This window comes from Chinchilla lanigera, unplaced genomic scaffold (genome assembly GCF_000276665.1).
Source record: "Chinchilla lanigera isolate Chin_1 unplaced genomic scaffold, ChiLan1.0 scaffold00059, whole genome shotgun sequence".
NCBI lineage: Eukaryota > Metazoa > Chordata > Mammalia > Rodentia > Chinchillidae > Chinchilla > Chinchilla lanigera.
Window position 1 is genome coordinate 6,154,962 of NW_004955460.1, and position 22,605 is coordinate 6,177,566.

The 22,605-nt window shown below is 43.0% G+C and overlaps 1 protein-coding gene across 4 annotated transcripts in view; it reads left to right on the forward strand.

The window, feature by feature from the left end:
* The window catches only part of Elmo1 (engulfment and cell motility 1), a 535,944-nt gene that overhangs the window by 110,135 nt on the left and 403,204 nt on the right, over positions 1 to 22,605 (forward strand). For all 4 annotated transcript variants that reach the window (XM_013521230.1, XM_005397755.2, XM_013521231.1 and 1 more), the window contains exons 3-4: positions 15,261 to 15,301; positions 16,299 to 16,371. In XM_013521230.1, the coding sequence (XP_013376684.1) occupies positions 15,261 to 15,301; positions 16,299 to 16,371 (114 nt within the window). The remainder of the gene's footprint in view (positions 1 to 15,260; positions 15,302 to 16,298; positions 16,372 to 22,605) is intronic.

Sequence of the window (22,605 nt, forward strand, 5' to 3'; positions counted from 1 at the left end):
TCTCACGCATGACCAGGAGCAAGTGCAGTAATTTGTAAGAGAGAATTGACAGTATTTATAAATCCTTCCTGGTGTTATAGTAATGCTGTGAGATAATCACTCAGCAATCTGCTTCATAATGGTAATCATTAAAAGCCAATTATAATTCTTCTGTCTGGTACATAAAATAGAACAAGCTTCTCATGTTTCAGGCAAGACTGGAACCAATAATGCAAACTTTCCCTTCAGTGCATGAAAGCCAGCTCTTTGGCCTGAAAAACCATAATTCCCAAGGCATTTAAGTCCTGACTGCCTAGTGAAAGAAACTTGCAAGACAGTTGGGCTCCAGCTAGAGAGCCTTGAATTCAGATGGATCTGTTACGATCACACAGCATATAGAAAATGGGTCAAATTTCTAGAGAACTGGGTACCAACTTTATACTGCAGAAACCAGAGATCATGAAATAACCCTGCACTGTTTTTGGTTTTTTTTTTTTAATTCCTTGAGTTATTAGATTATATTGGATTGGGGCCTGATAAATTTGGGCCCATGAATAGTAGCATCTTAGCTCCATCCTAGATGAAGCCTTCACTCCTTAGATGCCTTTGGCACTCTTTCCCCCAGTGTAACAGCCAAAAATGTCTCTAGAGAATGCCCTGGGTCTGTGGACTAAAGTTCCTCCTGTTGAGAACACATTAGATTGGGGTTCCCAAGCTTGGTTCCATATCAGAATTGCTCGTGAAGCTTACTGAAAATGCAGAGAGGATTATTTGGCAAGTGTGGCTCAGGGTCCAGAGAATCTTGTCAGGGTTCCCTGGTGAGATGCTCATGCCGTTGGAAATCACTGTTGTGAGCTCCTCCAAATGTCGTACTCTGCTGCCAATACCTTCACCTCTCATGGTAATGTTCAAGGCAGCATCTCAATTTCTCTACTGGAAAAGATATCCCTAATAATTATCAGCCTTTCTTTCCTTATTAGGGATCGTGCCAAGGTAGCACTGTCACAGGTCCTGTTTGTGCCAGGTAGGAAAGCTGTGATAAAGCCTGTGGATGCTGCTTTTGTGCTGTCCTCATGGGTAGCAAGAAATTGGAGGAGGAATAGTCATCCCTCATCTGATTTTTGCAATTGTTGGTTTTGGCAATGTAACAGCTATTTCTTAAACTTCCTTTAAAATAAAGTGACGGGGGTACTTCCTTTTCTGGTTTAGCTCATTCTTTATCCCAATTATATTGGATTGGGGCCTGATAAATTTGGGCCCATGAATAGTAGCATCTTAGCTCCATCCTAGATGAAGCCTTCACAAAGATCCTAGAACATAAGATCCTAGAACATGTCAAGCTTTGGAAGAGAAAGCTGGCAAATGCATTTCTCTCCAAAACTGACAGCTAAGATTAACTGAGCAGGAATGAATTCCAGAATCCATTCGTCTTTCCCTTTGGAAGATGAGCTGCACAGTTTAGTTTGCTTGCTAGGTCGGTGTAGGAGGCTGTTCTCGGCCCTTCTGCTTCCTTCCACACTACTGTGGGGGGAGGAACCTGGAGCAATACAAGGCAGAGTCTTGAATCAGCTGTATTGTCTTGGGATTTGGTGACTAAAACCTCGTGTACTTCTAAAATCCTCTATGCGCACCACAAGTATGCTTCATTGCCCTATGGGGTCAACTGGCAATGAATAACCATTTTCCAAAGCAGTTCTGAAAGTCCTCCTTCCTGAGTGTCTTCATGAGGTGTGATCAAAAATATGGTGAATGCTGTTGCCAGGTGCCATCTAAGGGAAAGGCTGGCTTGTAAAAGTATGACCCCGTGTCCTCTTGCACATTATTCAATGTACCTGGCACCATGGGACTTCTGGCTGTTCCTCAAAGTCAAAATGACCATGAAAGGTCAAATTTGAGAATTGATTCAGGACAGCAAGGGTTTCCATGTTCTAGGAAACTGTTTAGTTATGTTCAATAAGATAACTAGAGACGTTCAGGAAAGAGGACTTCCAGAACGGCTTCAGAAATTGGCAAGGATGATGGGATAAGTTGTTTGAAGTGAGGGATGGGTAATTTTAGAGGGATCCAAGGCCTTCACTGTAATAAATTTAAAAAAGAAATGTGAACATTTGCCATAGTTTCAGTCACGCCACGTATGCACATTTCAGTAGGAAGAAGGCTAAGGAGTTCCCAGAAAGGGGCAGCTTGTTCTGGATAAGGGCAGCTTGTACCTTTTCCCTCCGGCTATGTGCACATACTGTGTAGTGTACCCAGAACTCTGCAGAAATGCAAGCAGCCTTGGGGAAATGAAACATGTGCTTGTCTACTTTCCTTTTTTGACTTCTCCTCCCAAGGCCTGCTTGGTCCTCTTGGTAAGTGGCCTCATCATGATGCATGACAGGACACTCCTCCTCATCTCCCACAGCTTCTCACATACCCAGGCCTGTGGGGCCTCCTTCCCAGGTGGTTCTGGGTTCTACCCTCCTCCTGTGCACACTTGCTGCCTCCCTCTAGCTTGTCTGCATGGGGTGATTGCAGTGGTATCACAGTGGCCTCCAGCCTTCCACTCCTGATTCCCCTGCAGTCCCTCTCCCAGCTTGGCATCTGCCAGTGGCTCTTTTGTTGCTCTTGGAATAAAATCGAAAGTTCCTTGCTGTGGTTTCTGGAATCCTTCAATCCCCAGTCCTTCCTGCTTCCCCAGCCTTGTTGAGAGTGATGGTGGCTTCCTCTGTGGGTCTCAGCTCATGTCACCTATTTCTCAAATTCCTTCTTTCTTGAGAACCTTTCTCTTAACTGGGAATTGTATTCCTCTTTTCTCTGTTTGTCCGAGTCCTGTTTGCTCTTCCATCTGCAAGTATAATTGCTTTTGAGTGAGTCTTCCCTGACTCTGCAGACCAGGTGAGGGCCATTGCTAGGTGCATTTGTACAGTGCCTGGAACGTGGAAACTCATCAGAAATGTTTGTTGGGAAAAGGAGATGGATGATATTGTCATTGTCCTTGTGTCTACTGATATGGACAGTTTAATTATGAAAATGAGCAAATGTGGGAGGACATCCCTTCTTTGTCCCCACCACATATTCTAAATGTATTATTACATTTTATGACGACTTTAGGAAGACCTATGTGGGTGCTCCATAAAGCCATCTATGGTCAAAGCACAACACTTACGAGAAGCCATGTCCATCTTCAAAACGATGGTAGACTGATCATTCCCTTAGGTGAAATGAGAGAACTAGTTAGACTCTTCTTATAGTAACTCAGTCAGGAAATATCCATTCCGTGACCTTGAGTGGTGACAGCAAAGAGGGAGAGAGGTGAGGTGTGTATCACAATGAGACACATGAGAAGGCTCATGTTAAGGAATCTGGCATGTGATTATTTATGGGTGTTAGAAGGAAGTGTTAAGGATGCTTCCAAGGTTCCTTATAGGAACAACTGGACAGATTGGTGGTGACATCTACCAAAATAAAAATGCCACTAGCAGAGTATGTAGGTGGACTCATGTTCTTCACGGCCAGCTTACAAATGGGTAGAGAGGGAAATGGGTCAGGTGTCAGTTGGATCTCTTTCTGTTGTTCCTTTGGGTTATGACATACTGGCCAATTTGTCCAATTTACTGGTCTCAGCCTCCAGCAAAATCTCCTATGGTTAGAGAACACACTCCATTATGCCACTTTTTTTTGGTCTAAGAACCTATGATGAGTTATCTGGGGGATACAGGATTTAGACATTTTTGCTTTTGGCTTGCCTTTTTAGCCGTTCATTCATGGGACATTGCCACTTCCTCCAGGCATATCATGAACCTTCATTTAGTTATGCCTTTGTGCCTGCCCTATCTTCTGCCAAAAATGCCCGAGGCAATCCAAACACTATCTACTTTTAATTGCATCTCTGCTCCCAGAGGGAGAATAAAGAAAAAGGTTTAGAGTCACCTCAGATAGAACTGGCAGAATGGGGGACCCAGTGTCAAGGACAAGGAAGGCGTAATGCTCATTGGATGTTATAATTGTAGAAACACACACTGAGACTTGAAAGAGAGTTTTGTGAAGATATGGTTAGATATGCAGTCAGGTTGAAATAGACTGGATAGAAGAGGACCACAGAGAAATTGGTTGAAGGCTGTGATTTGGGAATTAAATGTGGGAAAAGACTAAAGCAGAGAGGGTTTTTTTCCTGTGAGAGTAGATGCTGACACAAGTTTCAGTGCTAGTGTAAGATTCCTTCAACATTCATGTGCTTAATGCATGAGGAAGGATCTCTTACTGTTCTCATGGCAATGTTAAATACTCTTCTGTAAATAACATCTATCAAGAGCTTCCCATGTGCCAGGGATGAAGATCCTCAGAATCTCACCATCTTTCCCTTCAAATATTAGCTCTGGCTGCATATAGGGGCTTGTTGTTCTTGGTTGCAAAGATTCTAGATTTAAGATGTTATTAAAGAGCAAGGGTTCTGGAATTATACAGGTCTGGGTTAAAATTCTGGCTCTGTTACCTATGCTCCGATGCTTTCCGCATGTTATATAACATCTCAAGCTCCTCAGAGTTCTCTCATTAGGAAATAGACTGGTGATAATGCCATCTTGTGAGGCATATGTGGTAGTCACTCAGCAAATTGTAGCCATTGGTATTATTGTTTTTGCATCAGAAGGGCTGATGAAGTGATAACAGACAGTAGAAGTCTTGGTTGATGATATATTGAAAGTAGGGAAGTTTGGAGAAAGAATATGACCATTGACAGCATATTTCAGGTACTTCTTGCAAAGCCTGCTTTATTATTCATAAAAGCTGTGATTCAGCCTCAAGTGGCCACTACCACAGTAATGGGACATTTGTCTTGAGACTTGGAAGCCCGTGTCCTTCCACTATCTGCTGGCAAGATTTCTCAGCAGATCACAACCATTCAAAACAAAAAGAAGAGCTAGGCATGGAATCCCAGTGTTCTGGGAAGCTGAGGCAGGAGGATCACAAGTTTCAGCCCAGCTTGGGAAATTTAGTGACTTAGGGAGACGCTGTCTCAAAAGGAAAAATAAAGGACTGGGCTTGTATATCACCATGAAGGCACTGGTTCAAGTTTTAGTACTCAACAGGCACAAGGAAAGAGTGGTGAACTGGCAGCAGTGCATCCACCCAGACACGGAGATCAACGGTTAGTGCATAGAGAAAAGTACAATGGGCAAAAATGAAACAAAAAAATGTGAGCTCCCTTCTTGATACTTCCTGTGCCACCAGATCACTTCACGCAGTTTTCTGACCGCCCAATCATAGTTTCCCTGCAGTTGCTGAGCCTTCATAATCCTGTGTTTAAGTTGAACCCCCACCCTACTTTGCCTGCAGTGCTGCTCTGGCTTCCTCCTATCTACTTGCCTCATCTGAGAACATCCTGTCTGTCAGAGTGGGGTGTCATTTCCATTTACCTGGTCTGACTTTATTTTTAAGCTATGCACGTGAATCCAGTTAGCCTTCTGCCTATGAACTTGGCACAGATAAGCAGATTATTTCACATGGATGAAGATAAGCAGACCACAATACTCAGTGTAAGGGTACCTGATTGTTAGGCCTAAAATGGCCTTCCTGTGAGTCTGGAGTCACCTGAAAGTAATTCTTGGAAAAGACCAATATTAAGAGAGATTCACAAAGTAGAAGAGGATCTCCGTTGCTGTCAGAGACAATGACATTTTAGGGGAAGCAAGTTGTTCCTTATATCCAGAGCAGGACTGACATGGAACAATACGAAATAGTCAAGGACTAGCAAAGAATCACAGAAGATCACCCTTGATACAAGTCTGCTTTCTTTTGTTCATCTCTGTATTTCTGTTTTCCATAATGGCAGTTTCCTTTCCAATTAAAGGGAAATCTTGCTCCTACTGAGTGGAAGGTGTTAGATGATCTAGAAGAGAAGGTATGTGTGTGCTTGTCTTTAACCCCCTAATGCATTTAAGTGCTAATTATTTATGTCTTTGCTCATCTCCACAGACCAGTGATTTTTGACATGCAAATTTGTACTTTATGTCTGGGTAAAATCTTGTATCTAATTAGTTTCAAGAAGTTTGAGAGACGTCCTTTCTACTAGGCCAATCTTGGAACAAGAAAGGTGGCCTTGCCTGTCATCTTTCAGTTTTTGAAATGAGTGCAGTAACTCCGCATTACTACACTGGGGAGGCTGTTGGGAGCCCGTCTGTCATTTTTGACAATGACTGGAATCTCGAGTCAGTGATACACATTGCAACTGTTGTCAAAATACTTGCTTTGCAAAAGCCAGCTACGTGTGCCCCTGGAACATGTGTTTTTGTCATTATCTTTCAGACTAGTTAGACTGGTATTAGAACAGTGTACACATCCCCTCTTACAACACATCAGATTCCTCCACATTAAAAGTGTGTGCGGCTCCGAAGTATGAGGCAGACTCACAAGGAGCACAAAAGAATAAAAGTGCGATAAAGAGGCTGGTGTCACTGACATAATGCCATGAGGCACCTGTGGGGACTGGATGGGTTCTTGTACATTAAAGTTTCCCCGAGTCACATTGTGCAAGTTGCTGTCAATAGACGTGCCCTTTCTCAGCAGTGTCCTGACATTGGGAAGCTGGTTTCTTTTCTTCCTGGGCCAACATTGCTCATGACTGCTGTGTGGAATATGTTCAATGGATTTCCATCTATAAAAGCAAAGGAAAAATCCCAAGTCTTCTGTTGTGCCACCTCAAAGTGTCAGAATAAAGTATCTGTCAGATTCTTTTAAAGCACTGGAGAAAAGTTTCTTTTTTTTTTTTAATAGTCCAGAGCCAAAAACTTGAAGTCTTTGTGGAACACTGTTTTGCAATTAGAAGACTGAGAGATGACAGCTGCATGGAAAGGCAGCTGAGTGTTGGTGACTGGGTTGGTTTTGTCTGCCAGTTCTGTGCCACCTCTAGCTGCCTGCTGGAGCCTCAGCGGTGATCAGGAAGAGACCATAAAAAAGGGAGACAAGCTAGAAGTCTGGAAAGAAAATGAGTTCCTAGTCAGTGGTCATTAATTGACGTTCTGAGGATGAGGCAGATAAACAGTTGGTCCTGATGGAGTTTGTTAGAGGCAACCTGACTTCAAAATAGGTGCAATGAGTGGACAAAAAGCTGTTTAAGGAAAATGAGCAGGCAAAGGCCTGGTGATGCATACCTGTAATGCCAACACTCTGGAAGTCTGAAGCAGGAGAATCACAAGTTTTAGTCCAGCCAAGGCAACTCAGTGACTTAAGGAGGCCCTCTCTCAAAAAAAAAAAAAAAGAATTGTAGGTCTGTCTTGGTTACTTTTCTCTCATTGCTGGGACAAAATACTCAATGCCCAAAATTAAGAAAGGAAGGGTTTATTTAGCTCACAGTTTGTGGAGGTTTCTGTCCGTACTTGGCTGGCTCCAAGGCAGAGTGGCACATGGCAGAGGACAACAGTTCATGGTGACGGAAAACAGCAAAAGCAACAAGAACAAAAGGCAGGAGCAGCAGCAAGCAGCCTCTTTCCCTCCCTTATATTGTATGCAGGCTCCCTGCCCTGCTACACCCAGTGCAGGGTGGGTGTAGGACTTACACCCATAATCCCAATGGACCATAAATCAATTAAAAACTCTAGAACCCCACCGTATATCTACATGAGGCTTTGGGGGGATGTCTAGACACAAAGCACAAAAAGGTCTAAGTCAGTATGAGGGCCTTTGTTCAAACCCCAGTACCACTGAGGACAAAAAGAATAAGGACCAGGATGAGACAGGGACCAAAGACAGCACAGAGGGCCAGAGTCACTGTGAAAAAGAATGAAGAACTGGATATTTATTCATTCATTTGTGTAATTTCTGCATCTGGTCATTTTTTAAAATTGCCTATGAAATGTCCAAACAGGGAATATAGAAAATGAAAGGATCTATTTGTGAGTATCTTGTACATCCCTTCTCTGTAGAGAGCAAGTCCAAGGATCTTACATCATTATTCCAGTTCATCTTCACAGCTTTACGATGTGCAAGGGAATGTGTCTGTCCTCCTTTCAGAAGGGAAAACAAGGGGTTGAGAAGAGTAGGTCTAAGGTTACAAAGCCAGGCACTACAGAAACTGAGGTTCAGTCCCAGGAAGACTTTTTCTAAGTCATTCAAAAGCTTACAGTTGAGGGAAAGTAGAGAGAAGCAAGCAGTTGATAAAAAGTCACCATCCTAAATGCTCTTCAGGTGCCTGTTCACTTGAATCATCTCATGAGCAGTTTTTCCTGTGCCATTAAATGCAGGTGAGATGAATGCATACACTTGGATGGAGCCAGGTCGTCTCTGGGTGGTGTTTGTGTTAGGGCAGGCTTGAGCCTGAGTATGGATGGTAGAGGGGAGATCGAGACCCACAATGTGAGTCCGCTAACAGGTGTGTGGGCATATGGGTGCGGTGCTGCCAGCCTCAGCGTGCAGGTGTCAGGCAGAAATACAGCAGTACAAGGGGCAGAGTAGAGTTTCCAGGCCAGGTGTCTTGGTTAACAGACAGGGACAGGTGGCTGAGCAGCCTGGGGCTGCCAGGGCTCGTCAGGCCAGGCTAGAGGAACTCTGATGAGGGACAACAGCTGGGGGTCCCCTGGGAAGGAGCCTCCCTGGCAGGCCACCCTGGCCACCTCCTAAACAAACAACCGGGGTTGTCCTAAGAGCCTCTCTGATGTCTTAAAGGAACATGAGCCCTAGGTCACAGAGTGATCAGATTTTTTGAGAGATAAAAAGGAGACCAAAAGAGATTCTGGTTTGGTAAAGTGCATGTATTAAGCTGGAAGGGATGGCAGGAAATGTTTGTAGCTCCCCAGACTCACACCATAGTTCATGGAGGAACATACCTTAGAAGAAGGATCAGAATGGAAGATGTAGGCTGTAGAATTTGTGGCTCTGGCATTTTATTAAACGTGCAAGAGAGAAAAGGAATAACACCCACTTTCAGGAACAGAGAGGTAGATTAAAAAAGAACTGTTGGAAATGTAGCTGGTTTCAGGAATCCAGCCTATTCCATGAAAAGAAAGCCAAGATCTTTCTGTGTGGGTCTAATGTAAGTACTCTTTCTGGGGCTATAGTGCAGTGCTGAAGCTTTTGCCTAGCGTGCTCAAAGCCTTGGGTTCCATCCCCAACCCTGCACAAAAAAAGAGAAAGGAAAGGAACTCTTAGAGAATAAGAGATTAAGTAAAAAGAGGATAATAAATCCTTTAAAAGAAAGGTCATTTCTTAATGCAGGGTACGTGGTCAGTCAGATTCACATGGAAATGCATACTTCATTTAGCACATATTTTTGCAAACACTAAAATTTCCCCAGAATAATATAAAGTGAAGAAAGACTTTTGTAGGCTGCAAGATGACCTCACTGTGGCTAAAGGGAATGGGAGAAAAATGTAGGTTGGAGCCACAGTGCAAGATCGCCTGGCCACTGTAACCCTCTAGGTCATCCTGAAAAATTTTCTTGATCTTTTGATCTTGGCTCATTATGGAGTCCAAGAAAGTAATTTTGACTGTCAAAACAAAAATCCTAAGGATCTAAATTTGATTTTTCCATAAGTTATGGAAACCTACTGAAGCAGTTAAAATAATTTTGCCTCAATATTCTAAATCCACATATTTTCAAAGAGAGCCTAGAAATTAATTGTTAGTTCCTTTAGGGCTTGTGGGGTCATAGGGAGAAAAACCAGATTCCTCCCTTTAGATGAAATGTTCTTTCCTCCAGGGCTGTTCACCTCAAGGAGGTGAAAGGCAGATTGCTCCGTGAGCCTACAGAGACCTAGCCATGTATAGGAAGCCCACCTCCCTCCAGGTCTTGGAGAACTGGACAGAGAAAAGCATGTAACCTTTGGGGAGAATGTTAAGGGATAAGTCTTGGGCCAGAGATGTGTTTGATTGGAACTTACTGCTTAGGCAATGGGCATGTGTCCCATGGGGGTTTTATTCAGAAAGTAAGACAAGCTGTGACACCAGGCTTGTGCATTCTGCTTTGGTGTTGGTCAGCCTGGTCTGTTTAGATCAGAACAGCTCACCTGCGTGGTCCTGCCTCGCTGTCGGACTGTTATCTGTTTCATCATCTGTTGCCTTCTTCCTCAGCTTCCTGGCTCAGCACTCTTCCAAGTCATGCACTGCAGAATTCCTAGGGGAGCTCTTCTGTGCAGGGGACAGTGAGAGTTGTTATGTGTCTGGCAGCGCATGGCCAGCAGCTGCTTGGAGACACCCAGCAGGAGTATATGTGATAGGAAGTAGGAAACATCTGATAAACCCAGCTAAAATAGTTGGCTGAGGGGGCTGGGGATTTAGCTCAGCGGCAAAAGCGCCTGCCTGGCAAGCGCAAGGTCGTGAGTTCGGTTCCCGGTACCGGAGAAAAACCAAAAAAAAAAAAAAAATAGTTGGCTGTATGTTTGCACTGTTTTTGGTTTCATTTTTATATTTTATTTTGTATTTTACGATGCTGGAGATGGAACCCAGGACATTGGGCATACTAGGCAAGCGCTCTACCACTAAGTTACCCCTTCAGCCCCTATGTTTGTGTTTTAAAGGAATGTGACTGAATGTATGGGTTTTTCATTTAACAGAAATGTACTGAGTTTCCTCTTAGATTCTACTGGCACCTACATTCTCTGGGAACTAGAACTGAGGAGTGAGGATAGGGAAAGTTACAGAGATGAATTAAGATGCCTTGTTCTCAAGGAACAAGAAGAAAAGATAGGTACACAAAGTCCCTGGGAGTGATTCATTTAATGTGCTAAGTACAAAGAGAATGATTATGTCTCTCAAGGGAGGATGAAGGATATGTGCCTAGAGATGGCAGCTATAATGTAGGTGCTAACTCTAGTTAACGGGGAGATTGGGAGACTGGCAAGGCAGAGACTTATTTGCAGGATCTGGGGGTGGCATCCTGAGAACAGAAGTGATGGGAGAGGTTAGGGAAGGAGGAAGGGGAAACAGGCTGTGGAGGAAATAATGACAAGACTTGGCGTTTTGCAAATGACCGGATTTCAGAGTAGGGTGAGGGAGGAGGAGAAAGCAAGGACAAGTTCTCTGGAATGCAAGTGGAGGAACACAGAAGGGTAGCAGTAGAGTGCAGGAGCAGATGGAGACGAGCTGGAGTTGGTTTGCCAGCAGAGCACATGGTAGGAGATTGATGGCAGCGGTTACTAGTGAGGGGCTGCAGAACAGAAGGGTGTGTTGCAGAAGTCATGAGAGTGGGAAGCCGGATGAGGAGAGGCAGGAGTTCAGAGGAGGTGTAGGAGAGGGATGTCTGCATAACCCGGTAGGAAACTAGATAGAACAGTGAAGAGGTGACACTTGATGAGCTTCCTTGGTGGCAACAGTGTCACAGTGAGAGTAGGAGAGTCCTGACAGGGCACGGTGGGGAAGCGGGGCCTGATGCCCCTGGGGTAGACGGAAGACTAGGGAATCGTGAGAGTGGTGGTTTTTGCCTGTCCATTTAATAAGTTGTCTGAAAAATAGTTGAAAGTTTGTGTCAGTGAGAGATTGGCAAGTGAGCGCTTGGGATCAGTGCTATGGACTTAGAATAGTTGAAGTGAATGAAATCCACCAGGACTGGCTGATTAAACAAAAGCACAGAAGACAAAAATAGAAATTTGAAACTAGGAAGCTAGAGGTAAAAGAGGAACTGTGAAGTATTTCTTGGACTTTATGGAAGAGTTGGCTATAAATATCATGTCACACAAGGTGTGACTGAAAAATACAGTGAATGTTTAAAAAAAAATAACAGTAAGAGACACATTACTATTGATGCCTGCCCTCAGTAGTCTCTCATGCTTTGAACACACTGATCCCATCATTCTTGCCACTTTCTGAAGCAGTTCTGGAAGTCCTTTTTCATGAATGTCTTAATTTGGTTGTGCTGTCAGAGCTGACTCATTGTTTTGAATTGATTCAAAGCTTTTATTTTCCATGGTTATTGAGGAAGAGCCAGAAGTTGTACAGTGCCAGATCCAGTGAGTAAGGTGACTGAAGATGTGGCATCAGGTTTTCACAAGCTTGTCTTTCTGTTGGATGGCACCAGGCAGCAGCATTCTCTGTATTTTTTATAGCACCTTATAAAGACATTCATGAAAGAGTACTTCCAGAATGGCTTCAGAAGTTAGCAAAAATGATGGGCTAAGTGTATTGCAGGTGAGGAGGAGTATTTTGGGTGGGGTTCATGGCAATGTGTATTTGACTGTGACAACTTTTTTTTTTTAAAATTAAGCATTTACTATATATTTTGATTACATATCATATCATAGAAACTCTGGAAAAGAGGTTTTAAAAAGACGCAGTAACAATGTCAAATAAGGCTGATGGGAAAAGGAAGGTGAGAACTGCTAAAGTGTATTGAGTGCAAGGGATCAGATGTGAGAAGGGATGAGGTGTGGGCCATGGAGCCAGCTCTGTTCATACGTGACACTCATTTTAGTCAGCTCATCTGTGTTAAAGGTGTTCACTTTACCGTCATTCCTTTCTATCTGTGGTTTAGTTTTTCTTAATCTTTATTAAGTCTCTAGGCTTTGTGTTTCCATGGTCTTTATTCCTTTCATATATCTCCCTGACTTCAGGATCTTCTAGATACAATAGTACCCTAGAGATTTTTCTCTCTTGCCTAGCTTCTGTATCTATGAATCAGGCTTGAATTAAAACCCGAATCACTCTCTGAGGGTCCTCAGCTAAAAAGTGTAATTCTGGGAGTAATTGCTTTTCACGCCTTGACCTACTTCAACAATCCCTTTTTGGTCTGATCTGTAGCCCCAATGAAACTTAAGACCAAAACCTAACCCTGGTGTCATGCTTTGCTTTTCAAGGTACAAGTAGGAAGATTTAGGGCTTGGAGACTCCCTAACAGGGCCCCATCCCATATGGTGTCCTGGGAGGTCTCTCGTAGCTAGAAATGTAAAATCTTCATCTTATGGGGAAATGTTTGTTCTTAGCCTTCCTTTGTGATTTGCCTATGAGAACATGTTTGCCCCTCAGCTCACAGCTAGAGCCAGCAACAGTGGAATATCCCTGCCAAGGCCTAGGACTTCTGTACCATGGGACTTCACCATAGTCCCCATCACCATTTCTAATATTACTGAAAAGGAGATTGACTCAGGCTGTGCAGAATACCCCCAAATCGTTCAGTTCCTACATGACCTTGGTTCTTCTGGAGGATGTTACGTTAAGTGAAAGAAATCCAACCCAGAAAGACAAGTACTGCATATTTTTCCTTTATATGGAGGCTAAAATATTGACCTCAAGGAAATGGAGAATAAAGGAGAGAGCATGGGAAGGGTATGATGGAGAGAACATGGTCAATGGGTACAGAGGTGCAGTGGGGCAAAGAGAATAACTTCATTTCTGGTAGCGAAGGTCAAATGCAAGCCTCAAGCATGCTGAGCATGTGCTTCACCACTGAGCTACACCCTGGCCCCACAAGAATGACCTGTAATGTTCTACAGATCAGGAGATTAGCTGTGGTCAACAGCAGTTAATTGAATATTTCAAAATAGGTAGTAGAGAGGATTTTGCATGTTTCTAACATACAACAAAAATGATACACATCCAGAGGGATAGATAAGCCAATTGCCCTAATCAGGTCATTATGCATGGTATGCATATATTGAAAAGTCACACTGTACCCCGTAACTATGTACAGTTACTGTGGGTCAACTAAAAATGAAAATACATTAAAATATTTAAATAAATAAAAAGTAACTTTAAAAAAGGGAAAAAAAGAGAAATTAATTTTCTCTCTCCCTTCCACACCCACTGTATTCATAGTGGTAGGCAGAGGTAGCCATGGGATTCAGGAAGTGGTGGGTAGGGGGAGGTCACAGTTGTGGGAGTTCACTCAGAGCTAGAGAAGCCCTCAGGAGGGACCATGGGGACAGTGTCTGGATTCACTAACAGGACAGACAGATCAGCTTTGTGCCCTGGGGCCAGGATCCCAGGGGCAAAGCTCAATGGAGGACTAGAGCTCTCAGCTGACATGGGAGGGCAAGGAAGCCTCATCCTTTAGGGAGACTTAGGCTTTATAACATTCATTCCTATTTAATCTAAAATAGCTTAATTTTCCTAACACTTCTGAGGGCATTGCTCCTGTTACCACTTTACAGACAAACTAGTTGGGGTTCGGCAGACTGCAAAAATAAAATGATGGACTGCAAAAATAATAGGTTATACTGCAGACAGGTGGACACAGGTAGGATCTGAGCTGGCCTGCCTGGTTCAGAATCTCTTTCCAGGTGCCCTGTTGCCCTTCAGAGGGACAGGAGTAGACCATGGCTTATTTTGTTGTTTGTTTATTTTTGTTTTGTTTTCCAGTACTGGGGATTAAACTCAGGACTTTCACAGTGAGCTACATCCCCAACCTTTTAAAATTTTTATGTAGAGATGGGATTTCACTCAGTTGCTAAATTGCTCAGGTTGGGCTTGAACTTAAGATCTTCCTGCCTTCGCCCCCTGGAATGCTGAGATTAAAGGTGTGCACCAGCACACCTAGCTCCATAATAACTCTTTAAATCCAGGACCCCATATTCTCCTTTTCTGATTGCCCTTCCTCTCTTCCCCCTCCATTTTTGTCTGTAATTTGTTGTTTTGGTCAATACACCCGTCTTTATCCCAGGAGACAGTGTCTGTTTGCATGCAAAGCAGAGAGTTTTGGCATCTCTGGGTAAGCCAGAGTGTCTCTTCCCTGCATTCCTTCTATGTGGGGGGTGGGGCAGGTGGTGCACAACTGTGGTTGTCAGGGCAAGAACACAGCTGCAGTCACCTGCCAGTTGATAACATGGCACATGGTGTCATGGTCAAATTACCCAAGTGTGTCCGGTTCAAGCTGCTGCAAGACTGGCATTATCAGGGCCACATTTGGGAGAAGAATTCTATGTACTTTGTAGGAACAGTTTTGCAATGCTTCACATTGCATTTGCCACATGTTCTCATAAAAACACTATGAGTCTAAGCCACAAGGTTATGGCATGCATGCTGTGTGGGAGGGGTTCTGGGTACACCTTGCTCTTGCAGCCTGCCATTGCCTGTTAGGTCTTTGCACACGGCTACACTGTCATCCTCATGTTAATAAGGCACAGTTAAATATGATGCATATTTTGTTTATTAACAATGCTAAGTATAGGAAAAGGACCACGAGGGCAATATATCTTTAATAAATTTGGTAGTAATGCCTAAGAGATTCTTACCTTCAGAAAAGTAAGACACTTATTGGTAACAGCTAAGAATAGATTCTCCTTGCCACGTTTTAAAAATAGGTAGCTTCTTTTTAAAAAGCAAAACAAAATAATGAAATGAAACTAACTCATAGTATTTCCCTTTTTGTTATTTTGCAGAAAAAACCACTGTCTGCAATAATAAAGGAAGTCTGTGATGGGTAAGTGTTGCTTCATGTTCATGTAAAGCATGAAGGCTTATAATTTGACAGGCAAAATTTCCAGCGGGATAGCAAATATTATTCATTGTATCATAAATAAATATTGATTACAAATAGTATTCACAACTCACCAGTTGACCTGGCCAAATCACTAAGAAATACTATTTGAAAGTTACATATCCTTTTCTACCAAAATTTTGCCAATAGTTCTCCCAGGGCATAAGTGTGAGGTGGCTAGGAGCACGTGGGGATGGATTTACTTAGTCTAGAAAGTGGTGTTCTTTTTGTGCCACCTAATAGGGAGCAGTCTATTGGCTCCTGAGTTAGATACAGACCCTGTGTGATACAAACTGGAAGGATCCCTGAGGTCTCCACAGAATGTGGACAAATTTTTAAAACTCTACCACCATCTGTGGGTAGTGTCACTGCCACGTGGAATTTCACACTGATGTGGCTTTCCTACTTCTCTTCAGCTGTTCTGCAATCCAAAGGAAAGCACATATGAAATTTGCACGAGATCTTTCGATTTACAAAGCAGGCTGGGAACACTGTATTGGAATTTATATAAGACCTAGAATACTTAGTTGGAGTATTCCAGTCTGCATCTAGTGTACCAACTGGGAACTCTCGAATTCAGAGACAGTTGAAATGGACCAGTTATCAAAAATGTAAATTGTCGCCATTCTTTTGTTTTCGTCTCTCTGCTTCAGTCCTTCAAAATAGCGAAGAACGTTGCAATTCGTATTTAGATCTCTCACCTCAAGATTGAAGATGAGTGCTTTGAGTGTTAGAATAAGCCTGGAACATTTACATATGAAATGACTGATCTCAAAGTAGTGAAGGCAGACTGGTGCCATTCTGTTTTGGGAGATGTATTTATGTTAGGACTATCCTGATTGTAATCACAGGCTATTTAATTCATCTAATTCTATAAAGCTAATAGAAATGAAAATCATTATTTTTGTTGTTCTGATCACTTTATACTTGTATTTTTAAGGTGGTCTCTTGAAAACCATGAATACTTCGCACTGCAGCATGCTGATAGCTCAAACTTCTATATCACAGAAAAGGTAGGTCGACCATGTTATTTAATCTGAGAAAGCTATATTTAAGTAAATCATGGCTGATATTTCCTCAATTCAAGACTAGACATGATAGCCTAAATTTTACGTCTTTGCCATCGATGAACATAGGGTCTATAATGCAAATAACTACTGCTTTAGTACCAGGAAAATGATACTTAACCCATTCAAGAGTGAAGACCAAATATCTTTCCCAGTCCTGTTGAGCAAACTGCATTTGCATTCTAGTGGTGAATATGTTAATGATCTCTCTTTCTTACTGCTTGCTTAACAAATTTATTTGATACTTAATGACTTAGCTCTCTTTTCCTGGATATTTTTTCCTCCCCCATTTTTTTTTTTTTTTTTTTGGTTTTTCTCCGGTACCAGGAACTGAACTCACGACCTTGCGCTTGCCAGGCAAGCGCTTTTGCCGCTGAGCTAAATCCCCAGCCCTCCTCCCCCATTTTTAAAGTTTTTGCTTCAAGTGTTTGAGACAGTGACAAGACACCTTTTGAAATGTGGCATTGTGTGGGCAGTGAGAGTGTTCTGTGACTCTTGGAGACCAGCTTTCTTCTTGGGTGACTTTACTGTTTTTAGTAAGTTCAAATGACATGACATGGGGAGAGATTCTGAAGACTACAGTGGCCCTGGAAGGAATTAAATTAATATCTGAGTGCTCCCTGGTGGGGAAAGGGAACTATATTGAACACCAGACTGCATACCAGAAATTGAGCTAGGCGATTTCTTTTCTTCAAGTCTAATCTGTGATGTGAAAGTATTTTGTGCATGCGTGTGTACATGCATGTGTGCATGCATACGTGTGTGTGTGTGTGTGTGTGTGTGTGTGTAACGGATAAGAAGCTGAATCTTTGAGGTCAAATGGCTAGACTGATGCTACATCCATGACTCTATAGTTAAGAAGCAAATTTAGATCTTGTGCTTTTATGATTTGTCTTGGAAATCTCTCAGTTTAGTATTTGGCCCAGTTTGTGAGAGAGCTCACTGAGATGCATAGGGAACAGTAACTGCTTTCTTGGAACAGAGAGAAGAAGCGGCTCAGTGTCATGAGGCAAAGTGGCTGGTGCTGAATCAGAAATAAGTGGCAGCGCTCCGGGAGAAGGGAGAAGGGAGAAGGGAGCATTTGTTGACCTCAGTTTCTGGTGCACTTACTTTGTCCCAGTTGGTGCCAATCAGTAGTCCCAAGAGTGGCTGTAGTGTGTGTGTGTATGTATGCTATTCGGGATTGACCCCAGGATCTTCACACTGAGCTACATCCCTAGCAAGCTTTTTTTTTTTTTTAAATTTTAAGACAGGGTCTCACTAAGTTGCCCAGACTGGGCTTGAAGTTGTGATCCTCCTGCCTCAGCCTCCCAGAGTGTACCGCCACACCCAGTTTAGTGGCTATACTTTTATCCATGAATGCAGTGGAGGTGAAAGGGAAAAGAGTAAGAGTGTCCCGCTCCCACCCATGCCTCATCTGTTATGTTAGACAGTGATTGAGCCCTCATTTAGCAGCAGTGGGCTCACCAAGGCCTCAGAAAGCTGCTTGGAAATTGCTTCATTCTCCTAGATGGGCACTGGGAATTTCATACCTTCTCATTTTGCTCTCCACTCTGATTGCTAGAAAGCTGTGCATGACTGAGAGGACTAGATTTCCTGGAAGGCTGTGGTTGCATGCATTAAGTTTACCTTTGATTCATTTGATTCAGTCCATTAACATTCGGTTTCCTGTCTTTATTTTCCCTTTGTTCCATTTTCTTAATAGCTGTCCTTTACTTTATACAAACTCCGCATGTTATTTTTTGAGATAAAACAGATGTAAATAAGAATTAAATGTTAGCAGTTAGCTGTATTGCCATGGTTTCGTTAATTAACCATGGGTATGGGAATCAATTCATTTGGTTTCGCCAGCACTGAAAATGAGAATAGTTCAGAGACTATCACTTGTGTTGTTCTTGAAATGTATGTTTCACTCACCTACATATACAATGCATATAGATTGTACTGGAGTTGTATCCTGGATTGTGGTCAAAAAGCCATTGAGTCAGGAGTAGTCCTATCTTTGATTACAGTGAGCTGGTGTGTGTACCTTCCTGGCTAGTGTGTCTCTTGTCACCGTGGTCTGGACACCTCTTCTTACTGGAGATCAGTAAGGGTGGGATTCTCAGATGTCAGAAAATGTGAGCTTTACAGACTTTAGCTGGGAGTGGTGGCTCCCAGTAATCCCAGTGTCCTAGAAGACTGATACAGGAGAATAGCAAGTTTGAGCCCAACATGAGCAATTTAATAACATAGCAAGACCCTGTCTCAAAATTTAAGAACAAAAGTTAAAAAGGGCTGGGGCTGTTGCTCAATGACAAGACCCTGGGTTTAACTCCCCGTACTGCAAATGAAACAAAACAAAACAAAATAAAAAAATAAAATAGAAAACACAGATTTTCAAATCTCTACTTGGAGATTTATACTGCATAGTCCTTGGCTGTGTCTTTTTCTTCATTTGAAGATGCCCTGCAGTGTCTTCTGAAGCAGGACACTGAGGTGCCCTTGGGGGAACACATCCAGGGTCTCCTCTCTGAAGAGCAGGTTGCTGCATACCCAGTGTGGTGCTCTGGGGCAGAAGTCACCACAAAGTTTGATTGAGAATGTTTGTGCCCTGTTCATTGGTTCTTGGAATAATTTAAACATTAATAATATCATGTATAATCCTGCTTCCTTTTTCCTAGTTAAAATTCATATATACTCAGAAAATTTGAACTACTGAGAACAAGGGTCAATTTATTATTTAATGAGGCATCTTAGTCATTTTCTGGGAAGTCTCATTTTGTGTAAGAAATTCTGAAGGAAGGCTGAGTTTCGCAGAGACTGGCCACCTACACCTGGCCTTTCGTCTTTGGTCTTCCACAAGTGGTGGCAGAAATTATTCTTTTATTAGGAGTTCAGGGAGTCAGAACACTCAGTTTCCTAATCACAGCCCTTTTGTTTGTAAATAAAATGTCATGTCCTCCTGCTCAGTTGTGTGTGTGTGTGTGTGAGAGAGAGAGACAGACAGACAGACAGACAGACAGAGCTGAGCACGCACAGGACGGGGACAAGGGTAAATTCTGGCTTCTTGGAGCCAGACCTGGTCTCTCCTGGGCCTGCTGGTTCAGTCCATCTAGTTTTTTGCAAGTATTCCTAAAAATAGAGACCTTTTTCTACACTAAAATAATGTAGTCAGCATGCTCTTGGCTACTTACAACCCAAGGAGTTGTTAGGTAATGTTTGTGTCACCGTGGTAACCAGAGACTAATTTTTGAAACTTGTGCATGCTGTCAGTAACTGACTTCCACTTGCACATGAGATGGTCTTCCTTCCTCTACCAGAGATAGAAATCACCTGTCATGTCAAAGGGGATAAATTCTTCAGCTCAGCTCCAGCTTAACAACGATATAGTGACTGAGGGATGCTGGTGATTCTCTTCTAACATTCTCAGGAAGACACTTACCCTATTTTTCTCAGATTATCCAAACCCATTTTGAGCAATACTTCATTTGCTTGTTAAACCACTGACTTAGGTTTTTCACTGCAGCAGGGAAAATGTCACAGTAAGTAGCCTTGTGCAGAAACATACCTCATGAATGCCTTGGAGAAAGTTAAGATTCATGTATTTGAAAGTTCTGAGACATACATATCTGTGTGATATCAGACACAGAGAGAAAGAGAGAGAATAAAAATTAAAAAGTAAATTATGTGTTTCTGTGAAGTTTCTTTTGGTGAAGAATTGTAAAAAGGATCAAGATGCAGTATGTTTACTGGCCAATTCCCCGTTGTGAGTGTATTTGTTATGTGTCATAAACATATACAAATAAAAAAAAATTGTAGGGAGAGAGTGCTCAGGATTTAGTACTATCATCATAGTCTAAAGATGTAGGCATTGTCTTTCATTTTCATAGGGAAGTGAGATAGAGAGAATTTATACCAAGTTAGCTTGTGTCGGTCACACGGATCAGAAGGGGCCAAGCTGAGGCTTCAACCCAGGTGGGTTTGACTCAGAGATCTCCATACCACCTCCTCCAAGTCACCCCCCAGCTACTCAACTGTTAATGTTGCCATGTCTTTGCTGATCTCAGTCCCCGGGATCCTAACGAAAATTACCTCAAGAAATTAAACACAGGAAGTTACGGGCTGTGAGACCTGGTTCCCAGTTTCAGTCTGTAGGTTGCTCATGTGGCTAAATTAGGGGAAGTCGGAACAGGTACTGATCTTCCACTCACCAGGGATTTTTGATGTCTTTGCCTTTGCTGTGGATTGTGCCACTGTCTGTCGGAGTATGATTGCATTGATATCGTTAATGTCGTTTTCAGGCAAAAGGGAAAATTGCCTTACTCTGTTTAGCCCTCCATGTGCAGAAAGGTGGGTCCCCAGAAAGTACAGGGCATGTTGGAGGAACCATTCTGAGGCAGATAGAGTACTTGTGGATGGCTGAGGTTTTCTGCTGTGATCCCAGGGTACACAAAGTAGAGTGATGTAGCAGCAGTATCTCACTTCCATGAATTACTTGTCTCATAATCACAGAGATAAGCTAAGCCTCATCCGGGTCTTCTTTGCACAGCCAGCCCCAGGGCCTTTGGGAGGAAGTGGTGTCATTTTGGGAAATGTCTTTCCTGTCTTTGGTACTTCATGAGTGTTCTGGACTGTCACAAAGCCCTTGAACTTCCCAAAAACCCTGGGCTACAGGACTGTGTGGTGCCTGGGATGAGGAGAAATTATTGCGTGGAATTTCCTTCTGTCTCCATGATGGATCCAGACTCAGAGATGAAGAGGGTGAAGGCCTGAGATGGAGAGAGAAAGCTTCTGGTCCTAACTTCCATATTGTCTTTCTGTTTCCAGTCTCTGTGTCCTCCTATGAGAAAACCTGCCTTCTTTCCCTTGACTAAAACTCCTTTATGATCATCTTTGTGATTCAATCTATGATGGGCATTTTAATTGAACAAATGTAAGCCCAGGGAAGTGATAAATTTCCTAACTGAGCAACATTCCCTGTTTTGTTTTTTGACTCTTGTAAAAGATCTAAGATTCTTCCCTGAGGTTCCAGGGAAGTCACTGTGGCTTCCTTAGCATGCCACCCCTCATACAGGTGTGGCCTATGCACATACCCATTTGCTGGTTGGCCTGGGTGCCCCAGAAGTGGCTCTCAGTAGCAAAGATGGGTCACAGGAAATATTACTCTTTGCTTTGCCCTGTCCCTTCAGCTTGTCTGGGTCCCACTTTCAATGTTTCTCCTGCTGCCCTTTGTCCTGTCCTTTCTCTCCTGACACCTCAGAGCGTGCCTTCTCCCTGTGTCTTGCTGCTGAATTCTTTCTGTCCAGCCTGTGACCAAACTTGGCCTCTGTTATGGTAGGATGCCCTGATGGCTGCTTGTATGTCTGGACTCAGGCTGTGGCAAACAGGGAACTCTCTGGACAGACTTCTTGTCCCATGGTGAGCAAGCTTGTAAGCTACTGTTGCCACAAGGAAATAGCCAAGGTCAGAGGAAAGACCCTGCATGCTGGAGCTCAAGACAAGGGTCTTGGAAGAGCGCTATGCTGAGCTGTGGATAGTGCCAGCTTTCCTGATCCTCCCAGACAAATACCTACCTTCTATCAACCCATTCCAGTGGCAGGAAGTGCTATCAAGGACAAATGAATGTGTGTAGTGGTGACATAGGAAAAATATAACTCCTGACCTGTTAGATGCCAAATGCGCCAGGTGTGTGGGCTCACAATGTCAAGGAATGAAGTCTTGAACCAAACAAAGAAGTTAGGAGAATTTTATTGGAAACAGGGGAAGAAGAATAGCTCTTGGATTTCTAGGAAAGTTCTTAAGTGGGGGGCCATCGAGGCCCTATGTCAGGGGTAATTTATACAGCAAAGTCACAACATGAGTACAACATGGAGATTACAAGTATTGCCTCTTAGCTCATATTGATCTGATAGGGAAACAAGTCATGTAGCAAGGGTCCATGGAAATAATGAAGGCATTTTGGGGAAGGGACGGGTCCAATTGCTCTGGCCAACCACCTGGGCATGCCTGTCTGGACTTACTGGACCAAGTGGTGTGAATGACAGTATAATTTTAAGTTATTGTTTATTCTTTAGGGAGGCAGGTAGGCCTGGCCATTGCACCTACATCTTGAACTCTGGCCTTCTTCCTGTGCTCTACGAGCCCCAATTCTTTTTTTTTTTTTTTTTTTCCTATAATGGGAATCAAACTCATGACCTT